The 22,747-nt window shown below is 36.6% G+C and overlaps 1 protein-coding gene across 2 annotated transcripts; it reads left to right on the top strand.

Annotated features, from left to right (window-relative positions):
• Positions 1-1,387: 1,387 nt before the first annotated feature.
• LOC110467464 lies at positions 1,388-22,147 on the top strand. 2 transcript variants are annotated; one of them, XM_021524653.1, is made up of 9 exons: positions 1,388-1,665; positions 6,478-6,681; positions 9,800-9,976; positions 11,830-12,024; positions 13,543-13,747; positions 15,692-15,948; positions 16,393-16,512; positions 20,415-20,481; positions 21,952-22,147. In XM_021524653.1, exons 1-9 carry the CDS (start codon positions 1,605-1,607, stop codon positions 22,076-22,078), a joined length of 1,413 nt encoding a protein of 470 aa, XP_021380328.1. In that variant the 5' UTR covers positions 1,388-1,604; the 3' UTR covers positions 22,079-22,147. The 2 variants fall into 2 exon arrangements, with proteins under 2 accessions (XP_021380328.1, XP_021380329.1); XM_021524654.1 differs by lacking the exon at positions 16,393-16,512.
• Positions 22,148-22,747: the final 600 nt, after the last annotated feature.

Below are 22,747 nucleotides of genomic sequence, written 5' to 3'. Positions count from 1 at the left end.
CTTAAGTTTTATCTATACCAGAGAAATCTAATTGATAGTCCTCTGTGTTCTTGCATGCAAGCAAATGAAACCAATGAACATTATCTATTACATTGTTGTCTTTTTCTCCACTACGTTTACATACATTTAACGAAATCAACCATGCACTCTCAACTGATTTACTATTGTTCGGGACTGATGAGCTTACAGATGACAAAAATGCCTTAATTTTTTCATCTGTACAAAACTTCATCATCCATTCTAGAAGATTTGACTAATTTCTATTCATTATACAACGATCCTTTGTATCACATCACCTTTTTCCTCTCCNCAGCTAAAATATCTTTGATCGACAACATTGAGACTATTTCTGTTTAATTTCCCTCAAACTTGTTCATTCCAGTGAAAAAATCTCATCAGCGCTCAGAATCAGGACATGCAATGCTACCAGTCTATGCTACCGTATGCAGAGTCGTCAGTTTGGTTTCAATTAAACTCACTGTCTGGAAATTCTGGCAAATTAAATATGACTGGATACCATCTACATAATATTATCTTCAGCATAATCTGATTCCTCAAAACTAAAAAAAGAAAAAAAAACGCAATCTGACGCTGTTTGGTAATAATGGCTGTTCTCGCTATCGCCTATTCCTTCGATGGTGACCGTAGGCTACAGGCGTTGAACTTGTGACGTCACAGCCGATAGGGGCTAAATCACCGCGAGTTACGATTATGCTAATTAGCAGAAGAAGGACAGGTGAAAATTCTACACTTTACACGTCGATATCTCGGTATCAGGATGACCGATTTTAATGTGGTTTTCGACATTTTTGTGTTTGGATCATATAGAATAATAATATATTCATTTCTATTTTCGTTCAGGGTACACTTTAAAAGTATGTATAATCTATCATAAACTATGAAAATACAAAAAAGTACTTAATAAATATCATTTCCAATTTCATAAAAAAAAAATACAAATAGAAAAGTATGTGTGACAGAAAATATGCATTATATATACTTTTCCCCACCCCCATCCCCACCCACCCACCACCACCACCAAAATGTAATAATAGGCTTTATGTATTCTTGATTACGCATTGAGCATGGAGCTCGTCTTCCGTATTATTTACAGCCTTATTTGGACCTAAACTTGAAGTGTTCAGTGTATTTTTTACACGTTTTATTGGTTTATAGCATTTCTTGGTAAAAATATAAATAGAGCCTATTATATCATCGTTGGGCTGGCATTTTTACTTAAAAAATGATCTCAAACGTGTACAAATAATCTAAACAATTGAGGTCCAAATATAGCTTTAACTAAAGTTCGTTTGCCTGTGCATCTGAATGTTAAGTACTCGCCTGACCACGTGTGGCTCAGGACGCCATGTTTGGAATAAACACGCGAGTTTGTATGTGTTCTCGCCTGACCACGCACGTGTCTAGTCCTGAGGTACATTGGTGATGTCGTGAACATCGTTCTCTAAAGGAGCTGTGCATATTGCGCGAGTAACGTACATGTATCTCACGTGCGCCCTATACCTGAGTGAGATGTGTCATGGTAGTATTTGATACACACCCGTAATTTGAAGGTGAGCGGCCAGTAAGCGGACGACAGGGACACAATGAAGATGGACTTCACTTGGACTGTTTCATTGTTATGTAGCTGTGCATGTTTTTTGACAGGTAAGTAATGTTTTGTGATCAAGAATTTGACATTAATGATTTTTTTTTATAGTATGCTTCAGTACAACTGTACTTAGAAAGATCTAAACTATAAAACTTTTTCCATATATGGTGTGATGTGTAGTTAATGGATAGTTCCGTAAATTGTACCGCTTGTTGTTACCCACGGCCCTTTTGCCAAACACAGTGGGTACCAATATGATTACAATATTTCTTCTTTCAGACTCTCCTCAAGCAACTCTTCTTTTTTGCCATCGAGTTCACGTCTTTGGAATTCGTTAAACAATACAATAAGAACATTGCCATCTTTAAATACTTTTAAATCTGTTATATCCAGTGGTGCAAATTCGTCTCCACCATCTTATAATTTTGGCGAACAGAATTTTAATATATTACATACGAAACTCAGGCATCAGTGCAGCTCTTTGAAAAGAGATTTGTTCCGTGTTAAGATTGTTGATAATCCATCATGCGCTTGTGGACATTCCTGTGAGGATGTTGGTCATTTTTTCTTAGAATGTAAACTTTTTAATACAGCACGAATTACGCTATTTCAAAACATAAACTCGTTGAATATATATCCAGTAAATTTAGGTTTATTTTTATTTGGGAATGAAAATCTGTCCGTAGATACCAATACAGAAGTATTCCGACACGTGCAACTTTTCATCAAATCCAGCAACAGATTTTAAGTAAAATATAATAATTGTAAGATATAGTGTGTATGCCTTGTTAAATGCTATCATTTAAATATCAATATGTACTGTATTAGAGGAAAAGGCGTTGATAAGTTGATATAACTTGTGCCTAATCCTCTGCTCACATTTGGGGCAATACCTATGTTTAAACCAAAAAAATAATCATATATGATGTGATGAGTAGTTAATAGATATTATTGAAAACAGTTTTTGTAATTTACACATAGCGATCAGTTTCTAATATAGAAAATAAAATCTAAAGAATTCAGATAGTTCACTTAAACAGGGTGGGCACAACGGATGGGTAATACCCCTGCATTTGGGGAACAGCTACCCATTTGAGTAACAATTTTATTACTGAAATGGGGAATAAAGTAAAACAAAAACACACAAAGTTCTTTTACTCATTATAAACAAAAAAGGGCGTCATTCTGTAAAAGATGTGGATTAATTAGGTTGCCTTACAAGCGTTAGCTGTAGGGAATTTTCCTTTAGCCCAGCGGTAGAGCATCGGGCTGGTGAGTCAAGGGTCGCGGGTTCGAGCCCCAGCGACGGCACTACTTTATCACTATTTCTCGTCCTATTACAATTGTTTCAACATAGTCAAATAAAACGTACACTGGGTTACAATTGTGCATACAAATATTTTTATTCAATTGTCTAATCTTTTGTGAACATGACAAATTGTATCGCCTCCATTGCTTATAGTTTGTCGTAGAGTAGCTATACATAGCACAGAAATAAAAACAACAATCATGCTTACCTGTCACATTTGCACTGAATGGTCCCATTGCAAACACACTGAAGTCTGATTTTTTGTCAAATTTAACGCTTTCACATTTTTTGAGTGTGTGGCATTGTTCAAAACTTGAAGCATTGCTAATCAACACTACAAATATTTCAGTTATCATAAAATATCTACAACATGTTAAACAAAGTGTTTTTTATTGAAATTGTATGGATAAAAGTTATTACATACAAGCTAAAAGCAAACAGGACACATAGTTTCATACAAAAAGAATGAAAAATTGAACCAAATACACACCAAGTCTTTATAATTCATTTATTCAAAATTTTACAATATTTTTGATCCTAATGAGAGTTGTCTACCTTGAAAAAAATCGGAACTTTTTGCAGAGGGATAGAATTTCTCCGACCAAAACGTCGTTCCGTTAATACGTCACTTTAACAAATAAGACAAAAACATTAATAAACTGCAACGGGCTCGACCACGCGCGTTATTTTATTACACAATAACTCACCTTCACCAACTACAAAACCACACATCACAAATAAATATCTACTCCGCGTCCTCCCTTTCAAAAAAATCAAATTATGCTTCATCTTTGTATAATATCTTTAAAATTTCCAAAAACAAGAAACTAGGTACATATGTAACCATAGGCTGTCGCATGGTATGCCGTTATCACGTGCACGCACATGCACATGCATTTTATAGGGATCTTGATATTTTCCAAACCAGTATTTTCACAGAGTTATTGTTATTGCATTTGTGAAATGATTTATCTGACGGAGCGTAACTCGCTCGACAACAAAAGTTGTAATGAACCCGAGCTTGTGAACTACTGTTAGCACGTGATATGTACAGGTGAGGTCGGTAAACACTGCATCTCATGCGCCTCATATACGACCTTCTTGCAGTCATCTTATCGTATGTCAGTGTCTTCCCGTTAGTTAATATATGTCTTTGTATCATAAGCTTTATTTCTGAAATACGCGTGATTACACATTTCCCAGTTAAGTCCCGATATCGGGTGTTGACATATCGTCATGCACGTGTACTATTGTTTACCCGGTGTTACTATAATTTACACCTCGGTAATGGAATGCCCGATACGCAATACGGAAATGACGACACGAAAATACGACAAGAAAAACATGTGTATTACGAAGGGTGGGAAGTCCTTAACTTGGAAATTGAAATATACAAACGTCAATACATTGATATTTTGAGGATTTGACAAGAACCGGTAGTAAGGCTGGGCACAACGGCGCATATTGTTATAACCTGCTACATCTTGCATTTGGTAACAGTTTAAAGTGAAATAAAAATACGAAGTTTTTTAAATATTATGAACAAAAAGAGGCGTCATTCTTTCAATATAATCCAATGAATAATACAATCAAATGTAATTGTGCCAATTGTGCGCAAAAATATGTAAATTCAGCTATCTATTATTTGTCACCTCCACTGCTAACAGCACACGGCAAAAATCGTGATCACCTTTCACATTTGCACTGGATGATCCAATTGAATACACACTGAAGTCGACGGAACACAAAGTCAGTGACAACGTTTGTCATTATAAAATAAAAGTTAGATATTAGAATTAATCACTTTTTGTTAACATTTCTTTCACTCAATATTTCAGCAATAAAATTGCAACTCCAATATTGATAGTGACTCAATACAGAGCTTCATTATTAGAATTTTAGTGCATTTCGGTTAAATGCTAATTATAAACCATGGTATTCTCCTTAATAACATTATTGTATTTCTAATATTCTTATTTTCCCGTTAAAAAATATATCGCAACATATCGCAAGGAATTCATATTTGATTAAGGGTCTAACTAATTAATTGTCCTCCTTAAAATGACCTTGATCTATTTTCAATGTCACTGGGGTCCAATATGTAAATATTTTTAAATGATATCTCCTGGCCTGTAGCATGAAGGGATAAATGGCCATCAATATTTTTTAAATGAATCACCTTAATCCCAACTCCAAGGTCAATTTAGCCATTAGCATGCTAAGGTTAAAGCATTATGAGTTTGTTCAAAGAAATGACCTCGACCAATTTCAAGGTCACAGGGGTCGAATGTGTTAAAGCATTAACAAAGAGACTTAGGGGCAATATTTTTGCCTGTGTCATTTAAGGTCGGAGGTCATTCCCATTTCCCCTAGTTTAAATACCTTCACCCACTGTCTTAAGTCATTTGTGTCATATCCATTAAAAAATTTGGTTAAAAATCATGATATTTTGCATATTTTGGTGTTTTTTTGATGTGGTAACCATGGTTTTCACAAGTCCCAAATCTGGGGATAACAGTTTTTGAAAAAAAAAATCAGTCTTCTAAACAAAATGAAATCAAAATGTAGTTTATAAATATGTATATATATGAAGGTGTGTTGTGCAGGTTGAATTCACTATCCATGTTCATGTGAGACATACCCTTTATATTTAGGATCAAGCCATTTCTACTGTACACTGCTACCTTATAAGATACTAGCAGCCATCGTACGCTACTGTACACTGCTACCTTGTACCTTGCTACCTTGTACCTTGCATGTAAAAGTTATCTTTCTTGAAAAACTTCACAGTAGTGAAATAGGTAGTCGGTTTCCTGAAGTACAGAAAAATGGACACATGTGACTCATTGATAAAAAAAAAACCTGAATTAATGCCTGGATTGCTTTGAAATACTTTAATATTGAGAGCACATACTGTTCTGTCAACAATAAACATACAATATTCATCAGTTTAAGTTTAAACAATGCGGAAATTGTGATACTGTCTCCCTGCATTGGATTTTCATCTAGGGATGTACTTCCTATTTCCGTTAGACCTAAGTATTCGATAATGTATAACCATACAATGTATTAGATTAAATAAGTTTGTTTGTCCTTACCGATAATGCCACGACAGCTGAACAAAATATGTCGTTTCCGAGATACGGGGAATAAAATTCACATGATTTGGTGGTCACGTGGTTTGTTAGGGGGAGGTGGATGTAAACTTCCGGTGTAAAGTAAATCGGTGGCAAGTAAGAAGTCGAAGTAAGAAATTGGTAAATTTCTACGAAAAAATGGCTGAAATTTTATGTTCTTCAAGGAAAGGATATTTGCTGAGTAGTACCATGTTGTTAGGCATGCAGTCTGGTACCATATACCAGGTTCCTTTGGGGGTTTTCATACTTTTTCGTGCATTTCTCAGATTTTCGGTGTAAACCGAAAGTACACATGCCCCCTATCACGTGACATGCGTTTTCGAAACCTGGTCGCAACGACGTATAAGATGTCGATTATACATTTAATATTCAGGGATGCAGTCGTATTCTATCATCTATTTTCGTTGATATTTTCTCAACAGGCACTTCCGTTTCATCGATATCACGTCAGGTTAAATTAGACCGGTTATCCGAATTGGCCCAGCATCTTCAGTATCGACTCATAAATCCTGGTAACTCGTCTACTTCTGCGTCATCAACAAAACAGTCCTGGGTCCTCTGTCCAGTTCTAGAGAGACTGCTCGAGGAATACATGAGTGGATTTCCGGAAGTGGATAAGGCAATAGGTAAGTAGTAGTGTACGGGGTTAATGAGGGGGGTCACATCTATTTTTATAAACGGTCTCTGTTGGAGACGTTTTGGAAAGAGAGTAACTTCAACGAGTTTGCAAAAGCAAATTCATTTTTTCATCGCGAGACAACAGCTATAAGATCAAAATGTCCTCAACGGAAGAAAGTAGTGGTTTAAGTACATGATAGGATAGTCCGAATTACACACATGTCGCACATGGATCGAAAGATCTATTCTTTATGTACAAGATGAACATAAATTACATGCCTCAAATAACCAGTACAATCACTAAAAACATATTTTTTCAAACTTACTCTGTTTTACTCTAGTTTTTTTGATAGCCCCACCACCTAATGCCACGTGACTAAGATATCGCCGGCCTAAGTCATAACGTTGGGAAATACCTTCGGTAACGCGAGATCTCGTCAAGTCATGTGACATTGCTCATGCCCTAATTTCCGTTAAAAACATGGTTTGGTATAGAAAACGTTGGAAAATACTGTTCGTAATGATCTTTGAAACATGTTATTGATACCACCTAGTGCATAAAGAATAGATCTTTCGATCCACGTGCGACATATGTGTGAAAGTGACAATTTGTTTCTAAAATATCAGTTTGAAGTGCGACCCGGGCGCGGGTTGCTTATTTCCCGCATATTATAGAGGGCCGGAGTTCTGACGTTAATCGACGACAGACCGATATAAGAAAAAATGTCGATAAAACGTCAGAATAATTCGGACTAATGATTGGACAATCATCTTTCAAAGATGACAGAACTGACCGATATGATGCTGGTGTTCGCATTTATCACCGTTAAGTGAAAGTACAGTTTTTACTATAGAACTTCCTATGATAATGAAGTTACCCAATCAGCATCCTATATTTGGTCATGTGATCTGGTTTGTGATGTTACAATTAAAATGTGATTCTACCAAACAAACAAAAAACCGGAGAGGATCATAGAGTTTTATAGAACAGTAATCACTGTGTAGGACTGACACCGGATATAGCTAGTACCGAAGCGGGCATGGACGCTAGTCGCAGACAAGCCACGGGATGCTTTCCGATATTTCTGGTATTATCTGGTAGCGTAGAGACAAAAAAAAGGAGCACAACAGTTATACAATGAACAATGATGTCTGTGAAGCAGATGATTTGTAAACTATTTCATGCGATCTGAAGATATTAGTAAAAAATGACTTCAAAGTACCGGTACAAAATCGTTTACAAAGAAGGAAGAAGAGATAAATATTAAAGTATGACATATACGATGATGAAACAGACGTTACTAGCATATGCAGATGAGACCGGGATAAACATATAATGATCATATATATAAACGTAGTCATTACGATGTAATTGACTTAAATGTGTTTTCGTCTGTGTACGGCGAATAGTTGTTGATACATTTTCAAGTGTACGGCAACTAGCATGTTAACGGTACGGCGAATAGCTATACTAACATAACCATGTTTAGAGCGAGCATTTGTACTAGTTATGTTTTTAAGGTTGTTATACCATTGGAGTAACATACCAATGGTGTTGCTTTGCAACACTTTTGAATGATATCGTTAGGGAAGGGGTTAAGAATGTCCAAAGTCTAATGAATGTCGAATTAAATAATGATAAGGAGTACCCATTTTTCACATGCAATAACACAACTTAAGCTGTGACCTTGACAATAGCGATGGAGAGTTTGAACTTTAGCTGTGACCTTGGCAATATCGGTTGAGAGTTGGAACTTTAGCTGTGACCTTGGCAATAGCGGTGGAGAGTTGGAACTTTAGCTGTGACCTTGGCAATAGCGATTGAGTGTTGGAACTTTAGCTATGACCTTGACAACAGTGGTGGAGAGTTTGGACTTAGACAGGAGGTGACATACTCTTTCCCTGTCACAACGTTAGTATATATAAGGGGGAGGGGCTGCACAAGAAATTTTAAGGGTGATGTAGAGAAAATCTGCACTAATACCTAGATTTGCAAAGAAATACACGATAGTTAAGTTGATATATCCTCAATTTATACACAGTTATCTGTAAACAGCAAGTGGTAAAGGCAATACAGACGTCTGAGAGTGTTAAATATGTATACCTTTATCAGGCAATGGGCAAAGTCTGTTTCATTCCTACTCAAGAAGTCTATTATCACTTTATTTTCATCAACTTTTAATAGACACTTTTAAATTATGGTCTGAAACTTTGTTTTATAATTGGTACTTAAAAAAATATTTTGCAACAATTTTTGCAACCCTAATATTTTGAGGGCTGAAAAACAGACACACAACTATCAGTTTGGCCTATCCTTTTTTCTACAGCACAGGTAGACTAGTGGTTATCTGACTTACCTGTGCAACTGTATTGAGTGCATTGTTGATTCTTGTAATCTTTGGTAATCTTACGTACGATAAGGTGCATGCATTTTACACTGTAGGAGATTTACGGTAATCGGGGAACGTTAGTTTCAGTTTAGCTTTAACAAAATATATCACATTTAGGCGAAGTGTTCACTTGAATACTGTATACCTTATGACCTTTCCGCCGTACACCAGTTATTTTAAACATTCCTATTCGCCGTACAATGTATTGCTATTCGCCGTACACTTCACCAAAATCTAAAGAAAGAAGCATAATAATGAGTGACTCCATGTATTATCATGACTATATAACTATAAGAAATCATCTTAGCATATAAATGTATATAATATACTGGCAAATATCAAGTCAAGACAATATTTGCTGTTTCGAATGAAGATTTGGCGGTACTAGGTAGACTGTTTTTGTAAATAATTTGCAACTACACCAAAACAATTACATGCCTCCTGTTTCAGATATGAATTTCGTCCATGCCTGACTGTCGTGCTTCTTTATTTGTCTCTACACTACCAGAAAATACATGAAATATCGAAAACTTTACGTGATTTGACTACGCCCGGCTTCTTCCATGCCCGCTTCGGTACTAGCTATACCCGGTGTCAGTCCTACACAGTGGTAATGACTTCAAGAAATCAAAATAAATGTATACGTAATAATCATTGTACTTATCACAACTCAGTACCCAGCACTACTTCTATAGAACGTATCGCAATGTATAGCTAACTAGTCGTTTTCATTTAGATTCCTTCCAGATATCCCACGCGGCTATCAACACCACATTGCAGAGAGTGGCGAATGCATTCTCCTTTTTACGGGACCCGAGATTAACCGAGGACCTGCTGATCAATGATTTGGGTCGATTGATCCTGGATAAACGGGTTAATTGTACCGTCACTATGTATGAGAAGGTGTTTATATGTAAGTAAACGGTAGGTGGGGGTGGGGATAGGTTGTTTATATGTAAGTAAACGGGAGGTGGGGGTGGGGATGGGGTGTTTATATGTAAGTAAACGGGAGGTGGGGTGGGAATGGGGTGTTTATATGGAAGTAAACGGGAGGTGGGGGTGGGGAAGTGTATATGTAAGTAAACGAGAGGTGGGGGTGGAGATGGGTGAGTTTATATGTAAGTAAACGGAAGGTGGGGGTGGGGATGGGGTAGTTTATATGGAGGTAAATGGGAGGTGGGGGAGGGGATGGGGGAGTTTATATGTAAGTAAACGGGAGGTTCGTGTTGATGTGGGGTGTTAAATAATATGTAAGCAAACTGTAGGTCGGGGTTGGGGTGTTTATATGTAAGCAAATGGGAGGGGGNTTTATATGTAAGCAAACGGGAGTTGTGGGGGGGGGGGCGATGGGGGGTTTATATGTAAGCAAACTGGACCTCGGGGTACGGGGTGTTTATATGTATGTAACGTATGTCATTATTTTTTTAATTCCTCCCCCAGGAGTCGAACCCGGGACCTCTGGTTTACTAGTCTTACGCTCTACCGAATGTTCTCCCTAGCCGAATCGGTAGGAAGCGTTACCAGAGCAACATGTAAGCAAAAGGGAGGTTAATGTTACTTCCACTCGTTGCTTAATCAGGTTAGAATGATCCTTTCTTGTGTGTTGCATCGAATTGTTTTGTGTGCCTGTACCGCGATACATTTGCAATTCTAAAATCATCAATCAATTTATCGTAATTAACTCTAAAGAGGTGTACTTATCATTTTGGAATATTTCAGTAAAGAGACGGTCCACTTTGAAATCATACATAAAAGTACTGAAAAACGTTCAATTTTTTATCTTAATTAACACTATGGCAAAATTCGGTAAAATCGTTTGCTCAAACGTTATGAAAATGACTTTTTAAGCAGAAATGTGTATCGTGATACAAATGAACACATCTTATCGTAAGCATCGTACCGCGATACGTATCGTATCGTGAGTTATGCGAATTGTTTCAGCCCTAGATTACATACAAAAAATACACGTGTAAAAGAGCACTCTACTTAAGTTAAAAATCAGATTGAACGATTTTTAAATGAAGTAGAATTTATATTTTTGAAGCATTATTGTATATTGTGGTACAATAGATAATTTGGTATTTGGAAATGTTGGAAAATTATTTAACTCCGGTAGAGAGGGTCTTACAGTTAATCGTTTACCCTTTTTTCTAATCCTAAAAATATAAACCACATGGCTATGTTGATTATTTCTTAAATATATGCCCATTCTATAGAGTAATTTTAATTATCATACAAAATCACAAGGGGAAATAACTCTTCCATGACACTGACTAGATTATTTAAACATAATTCAGTACTTTTCGTAAAAACAAAATTGGCTATCTCAAAAGAGAGAGCTACAACAGGTCCAGGTCTTTTATTCAACAATATAGGCTTATGCATCACAATCAAAATTGTTAGCGTCAAATCCTTATACAATGTAAATGCGGTCATTAAGACGTTTTGGCAGTGAACAAATATGAAAAATTAATGACATTTTGCGGGGAAAAACATAACATAAACCACTTCAGGTACCTTAAATGCCCTTTTGATAAATAGGTCCCTCACGATTTAAAGTACCCAATTACTAGTACATATCAGCTTTACTTTATACCCATTTTTCTATAAGGACGCCTATCGTTTTTGCATACTCTCAAGAGATCATTTTCAAAAATCATTACCATATCTATTTTATCAAAACAGCTTAATTATTAAGAAAACAGTTAACATCCCGACACAAGTGTTTATTGTTGGTGCTATTTCAAAGTGTGTTGTGTGTTACAGATGCAATGATGAAACATTTGAATGCGATGATGACTCGTAATGAAGAGTCCATGTTGAGTCAGGTGATAAAAATCATTGTACATCACTTCCCGAACAGACCGGATATGATTTTCCTGTCACCTCAAATCGTATATGCCGTACATGATATCGTGTTCCAGGGGATCATTGACACACTCCGCCTGGCAGAGTTCCGATGTACGGTTTTATATTTACATTTACTCTGCATCCTGTCATTGTAATGCATTGTAACGGCAAATGTTGTTATGAGACTATTTACATTTTGATAGTAGTTCTACTTTATCTATATATTTCGAACAGTTTTTGAACTGCAAATCAAGTGTTGACAACAATGAAATTGATGACGTAACAATATAGATTGATGACGTTTCAATAACAAATGTTGTCCGCTCGTTGACGCACTGACCACCAAAATATATAACTACGCGAGCTTCTACATATCCATCTATCTCGAACTTTACTATAACTGCTTACTAATAAATAATGCTGTTGGTGTAGCCTTCTTAGCCTTTTGGAAAGCTAATACTTGTGGTACTATAACGCACATTTCTATTACTGAAAAACTCATTCATCAATAGCAACGCGGTTATAGGACCATCACAACATTTGCTTAAACATTCATTGCTTACATGTAAATGTTGCGGAGACGGGGAAAAGGGGTGTTGTCTATGTTTCAGGAGGACCCCGACCCAACCCTCACCCCCATCCCCACCCCCCATCCCCACCCCTCATCCCGCTCCCCTTTGCATATGATTTGTAGGACCACACATTTCCCCATTTGTGGCTCATTCGATACAAAGGATCGGTGGGTTTTTTTGCATTGGGTCCGTACATTCACAGTGATTAATAAAAAACAGAAGTCACCGAGTCCCTGGCAATATTTGGCCGCCAGTAAGTACCAAGAATGAAATACTATAAATTTCATCTTATTATTGGCTTTGATCTTCTTCCGAACTCATGTGGATCAAAATTCAAACAACAGTATCGAAAGAACCCGTTAGTCTACAGCCATCATGTTTGGGTAGATATATTGTGTTAAGGTCAAAGGTCAATTCTTTAGGGGGTCAGAACCTGGATATAGTTGAGGGCCCTACCTAATAACCACAAAATAGCTTGATAGATTTTTCTGCAGAGGCAAACACAACCATGAACCCATGTTTGCGTGCAGGGCACGACCACGACCATGACGAAGCGGTTGTTATTCCTAACATAAATAAATTAAAATATTACCATACATGTATATACCTACACAAGGATTTTAACCGAATTTGCTACGAAGCACCCTTGGTCCGTTGGTTCGGAACTGGGCCCAATCGGGTAATTTGAGTGGTAATTTTGAAAAGCACTTTCCTCCTGAACAGTAGACCACATTTCCATCATATTTTGCTATGAAGCGTTTTTGCATAAGGGAGTCAGTTCTTAGGTAAAACAATTATCTTGTTCCCAGGGTAATGAAACGCAAAACAGAAAATAGGAAAAAGTATGTACATGTTATATTATAGAAAGAGAATAACTTACCAATATTGTTATATTAATTCTTAGACATACGATTTGTAATACTGCAATACCATAAGTTACGATTATATGTATATATCATAAACTATGACTTCCCAAAATGCATTGCTCTGATGGTCGGGAAATGGGACTGATGCCACTTGCTGAAGTAATTAAAGGTCGGGCTGTTCTACATTCCAGATTTGGACGGATTTTTATTCTTTGTCAGTGACCAAATGCATCACGCTTTTGAAGAGGATGCAAATCCTTCTTCTGATGTTTTGTTTACGACCCTGTCTAACATATTGGAGGAAGAAATACCCATGTTCCCTAAGATGTGGACGTGTACCTCACCCACGGACTTCCTTATAATCCATGAGGCTGTTCTCGGGCAGTTCAGCGATCAGTAAGTCTAACGGATCAATACAAATTTGTTCGGTACTATTGCCTAATTGTGTAATTTGAGTACATGTAAAGAATATTGCTCTTGTCAATGAAATGACTTTTTTTTGTACGGAAATAAACATTGCTAATACCGTTTTTGCATTACTATTTTGGTAAAATCACAAATGATTAATACATTTTAAAATGGCTTTTCATTTCAATATTAACCCAAATGTGTTGCTTCTACTGTTAAAGATGGAAATGTTGTGTACAACTCATTTCAATATTTTGTGTTGATGAACTCGGATGGATAATGCAACATACAAAGAATTATTTTCACCAATTTACAAATTGCAATTGACAAAGTTTGATTATTGAAATACTGAGTAGAATATTAATTGTGTTGGTATGATTGAAGGGAGACAAACTTTCAAAAAATAGGGGGTTATCTCCCTTTAATAATTGTGTTCAACAAACCATATATCATTATTCTTAATAGATAATCTTCTTCCATTAACCAGTCAACATCATAATTGATGGCCTTACTGGTATAATCCACTTGATTTACGGACTTGCAACTCGTGAAATGCATTTTAAGATAGCATGATGCATGTAAAAGTGGATACTTTATTTGCAAATAAATGCATCAGGAAATATTCATTCACGCTGAGAAAATGATATATATAAGAAACTATATATTTCTATGGGTCTTTTAAGTTTCGAACTTCAACACTTGGTAAACCAAACGAAATTCCTTTGAAGGAAAGATTTTTGTATATTAACGTGGTTTATGGCAGAGCAAATTGTCGAAGGATCGGGGATCGTTCAATTGTCCCGAATAAAATCTATATATCTAGATTATTATATACAGTATTTGTTTTCCATAAATAGACATTCATCTTTCATATTATGTATTATAGAGAATAGGACGGTAAACAAGCATTGGAAAGTTTCAACAACCTGAATATAATACCCCAGTAGAGCTAGTAAGATGGATAACAGGGACAGGAGAGTCAATACATGGTGTGCGTTTGACTTTGACTTGGTGTGTTCAGAGCATAAGACGAATTAGAAGTTTAGATCTGTAAAGTGTGCCCCCATTCCTTCGCCGATCCCCCAAATGATGTGACCATTTTTCATTCGTGAAGGGTTTAAATTACACCGAGTGCTCATATAAACTTCAAAACGTCTAAAATTATTCCCTTCACATCAGGATAGGTCCAAATACACACACGCACACACACACACACACACGCACACACTATAATTGGTTCCCACGTCCCTGTGACCTCGAGTCCAACGTTTGCTAGTGATTTTGTTCCGTTAGATATTTGTACAAATAATTTTGCTATTGTTGTCTTTTGACTTATTTCGCAATATTCCCAAAAAGTTTTGTATCATTTATGTTTTAGTAAGAATTCAGAATTGGTGAAAATAGTATATGTTGAATTGAACAGAGAAAATGTCAATTAAATTCGAACACTGCGATAATGTTACCCTTACAAAGTTCAGGAAAAAAACAAAAACATTATATATGAAATGTTGAAGTGTGACTTAATTTGAACTAATCATCCTCAATACCCCAGGGGTTACGTTCACTTACGTTCTCTGCACCACTGGGACATGTCATGACAGCACCGAAGGCTCTTTGCGCGACACCTTAGTGATGTTAAAGTAGTTGGGTGTACATCCAAAACATCGCACGGCAACATAACGGTAAAATTGACCGGCTTTGAAGTCGGTTGTCGCGCCTCTTTAAAATTCAAATGACAGGTATCGGCAAAGCGATTGGTCAGGTTTTTATACCTAAAACCAATAGAATTGCTAATTGTGTGCCTTCGATTTTGTCATGACATATTCCCGGGAAGCAGAAAACGTATGTGGGCGTAACCACTGGAGTTTCGACTAATATACTAATATACAGTACATGTCATAGTGTAATAATGGAAAACAATATCTGGTTTAGTTTCTTTAAGATGCTGAAGACGGGCTACCTTCCTGCTATTGTTGTGAGTGACATCAACCTGTTGTTTCGACTACCCGATCGCGGTCTCATACATCCAATTAATATGGATGACCCTCAAATTGACTTGGTGATGAAGGCGCTCGAGAATATTATCTTGAACTACGCCATTGACGCCATGAACAAAACCGCGGCTTACGAGCAATCTCTGACCACACATGGACCGACACAGCCGCCACAGCCCCTGCTGGACACATTATGTGAGTATGGGACAGAAAATATGTAGGATAGAACATTTCACCCGAAATATTTATAAAATTGGTAAAACCCGAGCGTTTTGCTACAATTTACGAGGGAGTTTTTTTATCAACTAATCATTATAAATAAAAGAATATTTTTCGTTTATTTCGGCCATCAAAATGAACTGTCCGTGGGCAAAGCTAATCCCAAATGACGGATTATGAGAGAAACCTCGCTCTGACAAATAATTATTTAAAGTCAAATGTGAATGTATATCATGTGTTCTATCCAAACAACCACAATTATATTACAAAATGGCGTATATAATTATGACATGCGCGCAGGGCGTCACCTTTCCTGTTTGAGAATGTTTTTGTATTTTCATACATCTTGTGTATGTGAACGTGCATATTGCATAAAATGAATGAAGATGATAACCCATATTTAACTTTTGAACTCTGTAGCTCCAAGTGAACTAGCCGACACTTGGACATTGTTTACACGAATTTTTGGCCGAACACGAACACCAACAACAACAACAACACCAACAACAACAACACCAACACCAACACCAACAACACCAGGTAAGATACACGAGGACCAAGATTTCGATAAAAGGGACCATTTCCAGCTTTGTTAAAATTACATAGCTTTTGTTTCAGAAGTGCTACGAGATTTATGCTGCTGTTTTATCTGGAGTAATTATTTTGAATCGCTCTTCTAGTTATTTAGCTGATCAATTAACCTAATAACAGTACGGGAATCGAAAAATGGAATATCAGCCTGAAAGTATTTTTTCTGGGGAAAAAATCGTATTTTTTGAATGGTAATATTTGGGAAAGGACATTTTCTTTCATGTAGTGCTTTAATGACATATTTATCATCGCAAATGTGAGTTTAATCAACATTTTGGGAAAATTTTAATGTAAAACATAGGATTTTTCATTCTTATTATTCTTGTATATCAAAACTTTTCATAGTATGAAGAAGTGGTGTTATTCCAAATATGTATGCAAACATTCAGTCCAAAAACCATGGTGGAAAGTATTGATCTCGCACAACAAAGTACCCTGTGTACCCAAAATGGGGAGGGCCTAAGACACCTCCCTGGCGTCCACCAAAACGCAATGCACCTGATTACACGTAATTGGTAATGAAATTCGCTGCAAGCCTACAATAAACCTTTCAGTGCATGTTAGGTCACAAACAATTCCAAATTCCTATTTATTTCATCACTTGGCGTGATTGATAAAGGTTTTATTAACAATCAATTTAGAGATCAAATGTAATTTTCCTGTCACTTTTTAGAATTTGTTCTTATACAATTTGTTATCACTTTTAACACGATTTATCATCAGACTTTCGTTTTTACATTGATTTTAGGGGATATTTCATACTCATTTGCTAATATTCATCTCATAACGAAGAGTAAATGTATTGGTGAAGGTCGTCATCGTATCTTCGCCAAATCACGTCAATGTAAAGGTACACAAAATGTAAAAAAAAAAAGGCCATAATTTAAATGGCTTTTGGATATACTGACTAAAACTGGCATAGTTTGCTCAAATGAAGAAGATAGTATTGGTCTGAATCGCTACATAAAGTATCTGCACCAAAGAGAATCTGAAACAGAACGTTTTGCAGATGAAATTACTAGTAGGTTTTTTTCTCTTACCAATCAAGGACCTGTTTTACTGCTCCTGTTCACAGAAAAAATGTTGTTTTTGTTTTAACAATTTGAATTCGAAGGGAAGTTAATCCACACTTCTGAAAAAACGTGCCAAGCATCAGTTAATTTTCACACACAAATTGTGGTGTTCTGCGTCATCACGTGTATGCTCATTTCAAATAATTGGCAATGACATAAACCCATGTAAGGGTATAAGGAATAGAGTCTTTTAATTCTCAATTATGAAGTAGGTCATCTGGAATAATTGATGAAGTGTCGTACATCTTATCAAAGAATCAATTAGCCTTCACTCACATTTCTTTCGTCTTCAGTATATATCAAAACTACACAAAATGCTCTTTCACTGTTTTGGGTTAAGATGAAAACTGATATCTCTTGTAATCAAGTGTTACACCATTTTGGCATTTTCCTCTGTCTAGTATTTCAAAAACCTTTCATTCTGTAGTACAATTTAATAAATCTATAGTTCCAGTGTTCATGGGTCCTGACCATTTGAATAGGGAACATATACTTTCATACATACAACGTGACAGCCTTAATAGATGGTACATACATTTATGTTCAAAAAAATGCTGTCAATAAGCTTGAGAGTGTCCTACGTTGGCTAGAAGGAGCGTAATTATCTTAAATTCATGATCATAGCTCTACCTGATGGCTACATTTTGGACAAGTAGGACCATTCTCTGGAAGCCAAAATGATGCAAGCATTACAAAAACATCAAAGACTAGCTCACATGGTTGGGGCAAGACGACAATGTAGTCGTTGATCGTGGTTTTAGAGATGCCCTGTCAATGTTAGAGACATCTTGCGTTATTACGAGTATGTACTCATATCTGAAGACTAGTCAGAGACAACAATCTGATCATAATCTACAGGCTAACATTGACAGAACAGTTACTAAATCCCCATGGATTGTTGTCTTTTCATGACCATCTTAAGCATTGGATATTGCTTAGAACTCCATTGGTATCAAATTACTTCATTGATATAATTGAGGAGGTGCTAACAATTGTGCTGCATGTCTCAATTGGATACGGGGACCAATTTATCAAAGATCAGATCACCGGACACTGACAGAAAAGACAGAACTCGCACATTAAATGTAGTTTCTACTTACAAAAACGAACTGTTTGGCTCAGAGGGTGGAAACAACCAGCTCTCGAGATCCAAGAGTGCAAAGTCAGAATTCGTAAAGATAACGAAATGTGGATGAATTAGCACCCTCAAGACCTCATCTGTTGTCAGATTTGTTCCAAACACAAAAGCCAGACTAAATATAATGTTGGGATTCGGTACAACACGACACCAAATGATAATAATCCAATAAAATATTACTACTGCCAATGTCCAGTTGGTCAAAGAACTATGGGAATTTGTGCTTATATAAGTATATTTTATGATCTTGACTATCATAGAAATCTTCAAAATTCAAATCAGTTGCACCCAAGGGCTAACAAGTTCCGACAAAGCTTGAAATAAGTTTGAAAACAAACTCAAAGCCTCGCATCATTTTTGTTTTCTTCTTTTTTTTCTCCTCCAAAAAGCCTGCCATTCGAACACATATCATGCTCTTGCATCTTGCAAAACATTATCTGTTAATGTCATCAGCTGTTAATACGGCGTCTAACTGTAATAAATAAATAAAAACAAAGTAACAAACAAACATACAATCTCTGAATTCCATTGATATTGCAAGAAAATTGTCTGGGAATCTGACAACTGATTAGGCAGTAGAATTAATGTTTTCGTGGCCATCTTGAAAAGGAATAAACCAGCGAATCTTTCCAAACATGTTCTCTGTTGATTAAATACTCATTCCATCTAAACTGGAACAAATATTTTCTTCTTTTCTGTCAGTTTTCAGTCATAATGATTAGACTATACACATAGCTATGAATTCTGATGAATAGACCAAATGGACATTTGATCTCTTCTTTGAATATGTTCCACCACATATATTTTATTGATATGTTCATCACTGGTAGTTCAGGACCTAGTCAATCTATAATCAAACTATTTTTGGTATACACAAGTTATAAGATACTTTCATTCTAAGATGAACACATTTTTTGTCTGGAAAATATTATTGTTTGAGATGGCTTCCGGCTGTTGATTTGGCTGTAAATATCTGATAACTCACCAAAGCAAAATATTTGTACATGTATACTGTAGCATATGGTCCCTAGTTTTGGTTGCATCAAAAATGATCCTTCAATGCATTATAAGTTTGACAACATTATTCGTCTTTTGGGGAAAAAACTCTGCCTTTATGAGAATTTCAGTTTTATGCTCCTACGAAAAACGAACCAAGTGCCCATTTGAATTTTGGTTGGTGTTTTTGTTGTAATAAGGTTTAGGTCTACATCTCACCAAAAGAAAATTGAAATCAATACTGTAATGCAGAACCACATTGTCGTTGAATACTGTAATGCAGAACCACATTGTCGTTGAATACTGTAATTCAGAACCACATTGTCGTTGAGTACTGTAATTCTGAACTACATTGTAGACAAGTAACCAATAAGCTCGTTATTTGCTTAATCTTCAACCCAGTTCAGAACTTTAGGCCCGACTCGGAGCAGAATGTGATGGAATTTATCAGTTGCCTCACCGGTTCACCATAATATTGAAACTTGTTCATTTGCTTAATGTTTACATTAAAAAACGATGCAAAATGTAAAAGAAGAAATAAGTCCCCAAGAAACTAATTATGACGTCGAACTTTATGATAAAGTCATTTGATGATTACGTGAATATAATACTTTTAAATATTCATTTTGCACATTGCGCTTCAGTTCCGGCCAATGTCAATTTGACCGATGTGCTTACCCAAGGGAATCAAGATCTCTCCAACCTTAGAAAGTGAGTAGCCTTACTTCTATGTGGACTCGTGGTTGAAAGGTTAACTACTGATAGATTGCTGATAGCTGAGAGTTTCTGTGTCGAGCTGAGTACACTCTGTCAGTGTTGTGTTGAGTCACGTGTTTCAGTGTTGTGTTGAGTCACGTGTTTCAGTGTTGTGTTGAGTCAGTGTTTTAGTGTGGTATTGAGTCACGTGTTTCAGTGTGGTGTTAAGTCACTTGTTTAATGTGGTATTGGGTCACGTGTTTTAGTGTGGTGTTGAGTCACATGTTTCAGTGTATCGTTACGTCACATATTTCAGTGTTGTGTTGAGTCACATGTTTCAGTGTTTTGATGAGTCAGTGTTTCAGTGTGGTGTTGAGTCACGTGTTTTAGTGTAGTTTCTAGTCACTTGTTTAATGTGGTATTGCGTCACGTGTTTCAGTGCGGTGTTGAGTCTCGTGTTTCAGTATTGTGTTGAGTGACGTGTTTCAGTGTGATGTTGAATGGCATGTTTAAGTGTTGTGTTGAGTAACGTGTTTTAGTGTTGTGATGAATCACGTGTTTCAGTGTGGTATAAAGTCACGTGTTCCAGTGTTGTGTTTAGTCTTGTGTTTCAGTGAGGTGTTTAGTTCCGTGTTTCAATGTGTTGTTTAGTCACTTGTTTCAGTGTGGTGTTGTTGAGTCACGTGTTTCATTGTTGTGTTGAGTCACATATTTCAGTGTGGTGTTGAATCAAGTGTTTCAGTGTGATGTTGAGTCACGTGTTTCAGTGTTGTGATGAGTCACGTGTTTAAGTGTAGTGTAAAGTCACGTGTTTCAGTGTAGTGTCAAGTCACATGTTTCAGTGTGATGTTCGATCATGCGTTTCAGTGTGGTGTTCAGTCACGTTTTTCAGTGTGGTGTTGAATCGCATGTTTCAGTGTTGTTGTTTTTCACGTGTTTCAGCGAAGTGTTGAGTCACGTGTTTCTGTGTAGTGTTAAATCGCATGTTTCAGTGTGGTATTGAGTTTCGTGATATGGTTTTTGAGTCGCGTGTTTCATTTTGTATTGAATCAAGTGTTTCAATGTGGTGTTTAGTTCAGTGTTTAAGTGTGGTTTTGAGTCTTGTGTTTCAGCGTGGGAAATAAATCAAGTGTTTCAGTGTGGTATTGGGTCACGTGTTTCATTGTTGTGCTTTGTCACGTGATTCAGACTAGTGATGAGTCACGTGTATTAGTGTGGTATAGAATCACGTGTTTCAGATTAGTGTTGAGTCGCGTGTTTCAGTGTGTTATTGAGTCACGTGTTTCAGTGTGGTGTTGAATTACATGTTTTAGTGTGGTTTTGAATTACGTAATTACGTGTTTCATTGTAGTACTGAGTCATGTTTTAGTGTTTGGAGTCGCACTTTTCAGTGTTGTGTTGAGCCACGTATTCTAACGTGGTGTTGAGTCACGTAGTTAAATTACATTTTTAGTGTGTTCTGATTGATACTTTTCAATGTTTCAGTATAATGGCTGACCTAACGAAGAACAACTCAACTGATCCTAACATCATCATACAGCTGAATGACACCTTATCCAATACAGAAATCTTCCTCCAACGTCTGGCAAACCAGCTGCAGAATATGCCATAGTGGAAAGACGATGTCACTCTCTCATTTACTTGTTAACTGTTTTGAATGTTACGATAATAAACAATCAAACCGGATGAGGTTTTTTGCGATGCTTTCCCGATAGTAAATGACGCGAATTGATACAAAACTCAATTGTAGCCACAATTTTACAGTGAGCACATTTCGTAAAACTCAAAAATTCTGACCCTCGGGTTGGAAGTATGGACATTTCAGTTCAAATGGAGGAAATGGCATTGTCTAGTGCCACTCAATGCTCCTTGTTCCGTCAGCCACCTGTAGAATCGGGGCTGCTTTCTTTTTTGACTTCTGTTTAGAGGACATTGAAGCCACTACATGTGTATTGGAAAAGGCGAGTAATGTTCGGGTCCCTGCAGAATCGGAGGTTTTTCTTCTGTTTCTTCTAATCGGAGGACATTGAAGAGAAAAAAATTGATCTTCTGCCCCTATTCCGTCTTTGCGTATAGCAGAGTTATCTTCTCTTGTGAGCAGGTGTTGATTGTTACGTCATTGGTTTGTGTGAGAAAATTACGTCGTTTTCTCAAAAATTGATGACGTTACTCTCACAAACAAATGACGCGACAATCAATACCTGCTCACAAGAGAACATTACTCTACAATACGCAAAGACGGAATTGCAAGACTTGGGATCTTTTAGTTTCCTATCTTTCC

The sequence above is a fragment of the Mizuhopecten yessoensis genome, unplaced genomic scaffold (genome assembly GCF_002113885.1).
Source record: "Mizuhopecten yessoensis strain PY_sf001 unplaced genomic scaffold, ASM211388v2 scaffold11173, whole genome shotgun sequence".
Lineage (NCBI taxonomy): Eukaryota > Metazoa > Mollusca > Bivalvia > Pectinida > Pectinidae > Mizuhopecten > Mizuhopecten yessoensis.
Note: the sequence above shows the minus strand (reverse complement) of the source record. Positions and strands in the feature narration are given on the sequence as shown.